Consider the following 8,864-nt stretch of genomic DNA (forward strand, 5'->3'; position numbering starts at 1 on the left):
AGTGGGAGGGGGGGAGTGAAGAGGGAGAGCGTTCCCCTGTTTAATCAACACTAAGAAATCGGAGACATAAAAGGAAAACGAAGGGAACAACAATTAAAAAAAAATCCCCGCGCACAACAATACAATCTATTTAAACTGTAGCTCATACTTTTCATACCAATGGTATGACTTCTCTGGAGTCCCTCTTCTGATTCTTGAACTCTGGGGCTGGCAGCTTGCAAAAGGGGAAGCAGACTCAAGCGCTGCACGGGCAGGTTTACCAAAGGTCTCTAATGGGTATTTTCTTGTTCTTAGCCCTGCCCCTGAATTGTCAGACGGCGGGCGTCTGCCTCTGAAGTTAGCAGTGATTTCCTCTAGAGCCTGGCCTTATCTCCGGCTGCACGTTGCCTGTTGGTGACTAATAACACAATAACATTGTCTGGGGCTGGAATAAAGTTGGAGCTGTTTACCCCCACTCTATAGGGGTTCAATATAAAAAGGCGGCGGAGAGCTGTCCAAGTCAGACGCGCTTCTGCAGCGGCGCTGGGGCGAGCGCGCAGAGGGTCCTCGGTCGGGTCGGCGCCGCTGTCCCCGCGTGCGTCCGCAGACCGCTCCCAGCTGTCCCCCGCACGCCAGTGCCGCGTGCCTCCGCCGACCGCTCCCACTGCCGGCCCTCCTGGCAGAAAACTTCTTTTTTCTCTCCGTTAAAGAGCACTTAGGCTGAAGGCTCACTTCGAGATCTGAATAACCAGAAGCGCTTCGAGGGACCCGAAGCTATTATTTTTCTTCGTCTTCTTTTGGGTTCAGTTGGCAGGGGAGGACTTTGATCCCCCCACACACTTTTTTTTTTTTCCAGAATGGATTATTTCCCCATGATTTTCTCTCTGCTGTTTGTGGCTTTCCAAGGAGCTCCAGAAGCAGGTAGGCACGGCGACTTGTAAACCTCTGAACGTTAATGCCTTCTTGTCCACCTTAATGTTTTTCTTGCTTCTGTTTTCCCCTTCTTTTTATGACTGCAGCTTAGATAGCAAGTGTCTGGGAATTATTGCTCAAAGCTACTTAAGTTTTCTAGTGGGGAAAAATAATTCCTCTATTGAAAACAATTGCTCCTATGGCATTAAAATAACTTATTGGTATAAGTATATAGTGTATTTCCTTGGCTTTTAAAAATATAACTCAAGAAAAGTAAAGACAAGATATAATTTAGCCAAATGTATATTTGCAATATATGTGTTCGCACAGGTGATAGGACATATAGGGACTTATATATCTTATTTAAATACTGTTTTAATAGTGTGTGAATGTGTAAAACATTTAAACATTTCAGCTCGAAGCCAAGGAATTTTATTCAAGTCATTCAAGCAATATATGAGCAGTAAAATCACCTGCAGAACAGTCTGTTGAATAACCCTCGGGCAGTTTCAGGGTGAAGCAGATGTTTTCTTTAAAATTTGTCATTATTGACTTTAGGCTTCTTTTGGCAGGTTTTTGGCACTCAAAACAGTGTGAGGTCTATTTTCAGTTTTATTCACCTGTTGTGGGAGGGAAGCTAAGATAAATCTTGGCTGCCTGAGGATTTAGATAGTACACGTATATCTGCCCATTTCCCCCCTCTTAGGGTCAAGCCCTTTTTTTGTGTGTGGCTTTTCATGACCCTGACTAAAGAGAAAAGATGTCAAGGGAATGAAAATCCTGGAATGTGTCTGATCATTTGAAATGTACAAAATTGGGCGGATAAGCCTCATGGCTAACTTGTCAGTAAGAAGAGGCCGTGCTGCAGTGGGGAAGGGGGAGGCAGCCAGTCCCCCACATGCCATCCTGCTCTGGGGATCCTGAATTCAAAATCCACAGAACCTTGATTCGGTCCCGGAGCTGCTGCTCAGTCTCACCCTAGGTCAGTGCTTTCTCTGGAGTTTACCACGTGCGATGAGTATTGTAGAGCTGGTTTCTCTTCTTTCTCTCCAATCATCCCCTCAAAGCTCTTGAACCTCACCTAATTTCAAGGACTATGTATCACCTGGGCTACTCCCTGCCCTCCACCAGGTGTGAAGTGGTGGGTACTCCCCTAAACTGCAGGGGGCAGTGGCTCCGAACCTAGGAAGAGGCAGGTGATTTATGTAGCTTCAGAGCTTGGTCATCAGCCCACTTTACGCCACTGTCCCAGGAAATTGGGCTGTCCTATTAAATTCCATGCAGAAGCCACCCCAGATTTCTAACAAGCAGCATGTCCACGCATTTCTCTGGGGGCTGGTCAGTTAGTCCCCTTTTCAGGTGGCTGTTCCTGCTGCACGTGTGTAATCTCCCCGAAAGTGGATAAGCCAGTGGGGGGTAAAGGTGAAGTCATGCTAAGGAGGGAAAAGATAAAGAGCCCTTTTTGCTCTGTGTTTCTTGTTGAAGGCGGGCTGCAGGCTTCATGGGCTTTTATCTGCTCCGCTAGATCCCAGGGGACATGCCCTGCTGACCTGCTCTCTCTCTCCCCAGCAGTCTTGGGTGCAGAGCTCAGCACGGGCTTGGACAGCGGAGGGGAGAAGTCTGCCGCCAGTGCACCCTGGCGGGCCCGCCGGTCCAAACGGTGCTCCTGCTCTTCCCTGATGGATAAAGAGTGTGTCTACTTCTGCCACCTCGACATCATCTGGGTCAACACCCCCGAGTGAGTCTCTAGAGGGCGTCATCACTCTAGCTATTCCTTACCTCTGGCTTCTCCAGAGACTGGAGCCTGGGGATGCTCATTGCTTTGGGGCGGGGTGGGGTGGTGGTGGTGGGGTAGGTGGGGGGCTCCTGGTTTGGATTCTGAAGGTAGCACTTCTGATGACATGAAGGTGCCTCGCGGGTGGGGGTGGGGAGGGTGCTCCCCCGCCCTTCCTGAAAATACCAGGCAGGGTGATTCTTTGAAACACAGGGGAGGGTCTTCTGAGCCCCCATGGCTCAAAGACTCAGGACAGGAGAGATGGAAAATGCTGATGGCAAGCAGGACTCTGTCACACATTTCTGAGGGGGGATTTTTTTTTTTTTTTGGTGGGATCTGCTTGGGTTTCGGGAATAAACTGCCGAGGTCGGACGTGGGTTAGTCTAAGCCATTCTACTCTTGCTAGGCAGCGGGGATTGTACAGAGCGATCATCAGTCCCTTCATCTTACTTATAGAAAAGCATAAACCCAAATTGTGGACATCACTTGTGCAAGAATGAGTCCAGGGCAGAGCTAGACCTGGAACAGGGGTGTCCTGACTCCTCTGTACTCTCCCCTTAGAAAAGCCCATTTCAAGACAGCAATAGAAACACAGTCTGCAGATTTCTCTTCTGCTTCCAGAGCTGGAAGAAAGCAGGTTCTCCCCCTCCTTCACCCTGAAAACTGGCTCACCCATCAGCCACAGTTGTAAACAAAAACACAGCACACAGTGTCCTGTATCGGGTGGCCAATTATGGTGAGGGATGCCCCAAAGCCAAACAAAATCAAATCAAACAAAAACCACAATAAGCCTAATACTTAAAAGGTGATGCTACCAAGGTGAGGACTTTAGTCCTTCCAGGTGAGGCTCAGAAGGGACACTTTGGAATTTACCGGGGAGCCTTCTGGCGAGGAGTCCTTCTATTAGTCACCAGCTGCAGGAGATGTACGAAGCTGGGGGTGAACCGTGCGTGCCTTAGTAGATCTCACCCAGCACCCGCCCCCCAAAACTCAGGAGGCACTTTTGGCATTATCATATGACTTAAATTGAAAATAGATTTTCAAAATCATGTGAGTCATGGTTTTGCATCGAAGTCCCTCCCCCGCAGTAGCTGTTAACTAGATGGAAAGTCAGAAAAGGAAGAAAATAGGAAACAGACACCGAAGCAGAGATGTCATAATCTTGGACAAAAACCAAAGCTGCTTGTGTGGAGAAGAAACTGAAATTTGTTAGGAATCCAAATGGAATTTCATTGAGTTAGAAAACTGGTTTTCTCCTGGTGAGGGTATACACACTCAGGGCCATTGATGGCACACAGAATGCATCATTTCAAAGACTATTAATTATGCTAATATCTTTTGTTGATCTTTTTTGATAATAGGCACATTGTTCCATATGGACTTGGAAGCCCTTCTAGGTCCAAGCGATCCTTAAAGGATTTATTTGCCACAAAGGCAACAGACCACAGGAAGAGATGCCAATGTGCTAGCCAAAAAGACAAGAAGTGCTGGACTTTTTGCCAAGCGGGAAAAGAACTCAGGTGAGGTAGAAACCCTTTTGCTTTCAATCCGTTTTATGGCCTCCTGATCTTCCTGCTTTGATGTTGCCTTTTTGTTTAAGAGAAATTAACAGAGATTTTGGGAGAGCTGAAGATACCATTGCTGAAAAGTTTTCCTCCTATCTGTGTTTTAACAGGGACCAAGACAGTATGGAGAAGGGCTGGAATGACCATAAGAAAGGAAAAGACTGTTCTGAGCTTGGAGAAAAGTGTATTCATCAGCAGCTGGTGGCAGGAAGCAAAATAAGAAGGTAAGAGGCCCCCAAGGACAGCTAGCCCCAGTCACCAGTGCTAATGGGCTGCTCCCCCAAGTACTCTCACCTTGATGGAAGAAAGGCTTAGAAGAAAAGAACAAAGATCTTCATAGTCAATAGATTAGAAAGAGCAAAGGAATCCCTCTCAAGTATTTTTGAATGCAGACCTTTGCCCACTATACACTTGGATGATCTTAAGCACGTGCCACTCAGTCTAAAGTTAGATTTTCCCAACAAGATACATCTACAGACACCTTTGACATTTGGTCATATCTAGTCCTTGCTTTTCTGCGTCAATGCATTTGCTGCTTTCCTTGAGAAATTAACAATCCTTTCCGGGAAAGGAGTTTTGATGTTTATTTTATATTACTTCGTTTTATTTTTAAATCAAAGTGTCATGTATGATCAAGTTCTTCAAAAAGTAGCAGTTACTCCAATGGCCAAAGGGAAAAATAAAGTCATTAGGTAGGGATGGTGAGCATTAGAACATGCTGTTTGGGGGGCTTATTTATTTTTTTAAAATAGGGAAGTGCATTTGCTGAGAGCCCATGTCATTCGGAAAAGCTCTCATCTCTTCTAGTCGGTCGTGAGCTGGGGCAGAGAAGGGACGCACATTAGTCCACACCCTGGGGTTGTGATGGGCAGCTCTAGAGGGATGACCCTTCCAAATCCAAAACCTTTTGGAATTCACAAGAGGAAATCTGCACTCGGAGCTGTCACGTGTTCTACATTTCCCTCTCCTGGTCCATGGAAAGTTTTCCTAGAAATCCAGTGGCAAGGAGTTCTGTGATCAAAGTGTGTTGAGCAGCAATGACATCTGCATTGTTTACTGCTGATGGGTGGGACATCCTCAGCTATCTGGGACGTCTCGTTGGCCATTGTTGTTTCCATATTTATAATGTCAGGCCCCCGATGCTCCCTCCAGATCACCGGGTTCCGTAAGCTACAATTCCTTAACTAACTTGGAAATTATTATTATTTTTCTATTCGTTTTTATTGTATCAACAATTGAATCACTATTACAGTTCCCTTTCTTTTTCCTGCCAAAAGAAAACATTAAACCTGCAAAAAATATAGATCTATATTTTTTAATTGCCATACACCATTTACTTTGGACCTACCTGTACGCCTCATCTCTTTTTGTTCCTTTCCCACCAAGTCACCTTTAATTGCTTTTGTGATTAGGAAGACATCCGTGGCTATTTGAGACCTACATGGAGGTAGTTTCTGTATAGAATCCCGTGGTGGTAGTTGGGATGGGGCAACAGAAGAAAAGGGAATATCTCTAGTTTACCTTAAAATTGTACTTTAAAATTGTACTGAATGCCCAATTCCCTTTAGATATGACCATAGCTCCTCTCCCCTTCCCCCCATCCCCAGCATAAAGGTGGGGGGGGCTGCATTTTCACTTGAGTTTAACCAAGAGTAGCATACTGTTGCGGTCAGTGGGGAAAGTTCAGGAACCAGACTTAGATTTGTTTGTGCCGGATTCTAATTTTAGATGCCTCTTTTGCCTAGAAATTTTTTTTTTTAAATAACATTTGTTTTCTCTTGTCTTGTTTTAATAGGTTGGACACCATCAGCAACCGCATCAAAACAGCTTTTCGTGTCGCAAAGCTGAAAGCAGAGCTCTACAGAGAGAAGCAAGTGACCCACAACCGAACACACTGATGGCAGGTCCCTGGGGCCCGTGGCCCACCCGCCCGCAAGCCTTCTCCTCCACGGAGGGAACCCTGTGGCTGATTCTGCACTCTCTCCCCACGGCTGGGATCAGAGCAAAAGCATCCTGCCTGCTTCGACCGTTTCTTGTTCCAGACTGTCAGTGGACCAGTGCCCTCGTTCTAAACGTTACAGTGAAGGTTAAGGAGTCCCCCAATCCATCTTCATTTGCTTCCATCAGTGATAACCGCTTTCGTCTCTCCTCGTTTGGGGTAACAATGGACCACTCAGAAAGCAGAGAGACACACAGTGACTTGTGAATTAGGGTGTCATCCTCCAGAGCGGGGACAGGAGATTCCATACATGGTGGAATTTCTGAAGAGGGTCCGAAGGGAGTGTTTGTGTCTCACTCAGGCGCCTGGCACATTTCAGGGAGAAACTCCAAAGTCCACGCAAAGGTTTTCTAAGGAATGCACAAATTGAAAACACACTCGAAGGACACTCAAGTTAAAAAAAAAAAAAAAAGAAAGAAAAAAAAAGGAAAAAGACTTTTTTTGCTTTTTAAATTCACAAAATGCAAAACTAAAAGAAACTGTTACTACTGTAAATCGGGATGGGTTTGATGAATCTGAGTCTACCTCACCTCTGTTGCACTCTTGTAGAAGTACTTTCCCACCGTTAATTATCGCCCCCCTCCCCTGCCCCCCGGCTCGGCCCCCTCCTGCCATCCCCTGCCCCAGAACCCCCGTAGTCAATCTTGGCCTCATAGATGTCTAGTCTACCATGTCAGTAGTAGATGTCACATTTTCACGGTAATCTACTAGCTCTGATTCATAAGAAGAAAGACCCTTGAATCAGAAGTTTCCCTTACCTTGATCCTTGGAAACAAAATGGTCTAGAGTTGTTTCTGAAAGATGTTGCAAAGTAAACATTTGGTTATGCTTTAAAGCAGTAAAATTATTTTCCTTTATGTAACTGGCCAATGGAAAAGGTTGGATTAAATTTTGATGTACTTATTTTTTTATAGATATTTATATTCAAAACAATTTATTCCTTATATTTACCATGTTAAATATACGTTTGGGCAGGCCATATTGGTCTATGTATTTTTTTAAAAATGTATTTCTGAATGAAATTGAGAAAATGCTTTGTTTTGCCTGTCAAGGTAACGACTTTAGAAAATAAATATTTTTTCCCCCGACTGTACTGATTTCGAATCATTTCTGAAATTCCCAAGAAGTGGGCCAAAGTGCTAAGAATTATGAAGGGAAATGATTAAAGTTGTTTTTTGGGGTGGTAATAAGAAGGAAAATAGTCTTGGCTAATCACAAAAGAACTTGATCCGGATCTTAAAAGTTGCCCTTAGATTATATTAAGGTAAAAAAACAAAACAAAAACCCAGCTTTAATACCTCCATCGTTCCCTGGATAGCAGCCTTCTGCTTCCTCTTCTCCTCAAAAACTCTCCAGGGGCTTGCTTCATCCATTAACTTCGCTTAGGCTATGAGATAGGATCCCACAGTTAGAGCGGATGGGGTGGTGAGAGGTGCTTTCTCCTAATCAGCGGGCTGAAGGAAGCAGTGGCGAGATGACTCCCCAAAACGTACCTAATTATACACACTTCCACACCAGAAAAATGCTTGGAGGAAACAGCCGGTTCAGAGCAAGTAAGCCCCCCTTCCCTAGCTTTTTAAATTTACTTATGGTTGTTTTTTTTTTTTTTTTTTGGCTCAGATTTAGACTTTTGTTTATTAAGGAACACTAAGTGCTTTTGCTTCCCTGTGGGAGCCCAGGACTGCACACAGGCCGGTGGTGGTGGAGATACAGAATGCTGGGTCTGGGGCACAGGCATTGTGCTACATCCTCCTCTCCACTTTGCCTTGCTGGTCTTGCCAAACCATCTGGGAGACTGGTGTTTCGAATGGTTGTTACCAACAGAAGCCCAGAAGAGCTTGATGAGCTCTTAAGACTCTTCCCCTTCCTTCCCTAATAGGAAAGAATGCCTAGAATTCAACAAATATTAGCTCATGATGATCACTGTTGTCCAACAATGACACAACTAAGGGACGTTGAATACCAGCCTTCAGGTGAGTGTAGCCAGTGTCCCAGGTAGCGTTTCTAGATAGATATTGACATTGTTTTTTATCTTCCATTCTTTCTCTCTCTCTCTCTCTCTCTTTTTTTTAAGGGGCAGTCCAATATCTAAAAGCGTGGTTTCTGGAAGTCCATTTAGAGTAGATTTCTCCCTTTGCACTTAAGGCCAGGCAGAGCTTTGATCTCAGGACTCTGAGGACCAGATAGTGCTTGATCTAGCAAACTGTTTGTCGGTGTGTGATTCTTAAGGGAATCGTGACGTTTTGTCCACAGTGACCAGGGGCTTGGTTTGAATTTGACCACTGTTTAATCCTGAGCGATCAGTCTGCCACAGAGTTTTCCCATCAGTTAAATGAGGGAGTGGGGAATTTCTCTAGTGGCTCCAAGAAAGAGCGTGTGATGTCATGAAGCATGAAGGAGTCGAGATGGCATGAGAGTGAAGGTCTGAGCTTGGAGGATGTGGGTCTGTTACCTTTAAGAGGGAGTTGGGATGGGAAGAAGCCGCCGAGTACAAGAACAACACAGTGAGCAAAGGATTTTCTTTTTCTTTTTTTCTATTATTTCGGCCTTCAAATCCTCTTCCTCCATGCTTCCTGCTTCAGTAGCTGGCGAGAAAAGCAAGAAGCGTGAAGGAGCTCTCCCAGGGCATGAGGTT

At 45.1% G+C, this 8,864-nt stretch overlaps 1 protein-coding gene across 2 annotated transcripts; it reads left to right on the plus strand.

Annotated features, from left to right (window-relative positions):
• Positions 1–392: 392 nt before the first annotated feature.
• On the plus strand, positions 393–7,317 carry EDN1 (endothelin 1). Of its 2 annotated transcripts, none has more exons than XM_025891099.2 (5): positions 393–900; positions 2,464–2,629; positions 4,027–4,185; positions 4,341–4,454; positions 6,026–7,317. In XM_025891099.2, the coding sequence occupies exons 1-5, from the start codon at positions 837–839 to the stop codon at positions 6,126–6,128; spliced, it is 606 nt and encodes a 201-aa protein (XP_025746884.1). In that variant the 5' UTR covers positions 393–836; the 3' UTR covers positions 6,129–7,317. The 2 variants fall into 2 exon arrangements, with proteins under 2 accessions (XP_025746884.1, XP_025746883.1); XM_025891098.2 differs by having other exon boundaries at positions 397–900; positions 2,461–2,629.
• Positions 7,318–8,864: the final 1,547 nt, after the last annotated feature.

Source organism: Callorhinus ursinus, unplaced genomic scaffold (assembly GCF_003265705.2).
Source record: "Callorhinus ursinus isolate GAN/ISIS: 27379988/994484 unplaced genomic scaffold, GSC_fseal_2.0 scaffold26, whole genome shotgun sequence".
Taxonomy (NCBI): Eukaryota; Metazoa; Chordata; class Mammalia; order Carnivora; family Otariidae; genus Callorhinus; species Callorhinus ursinus.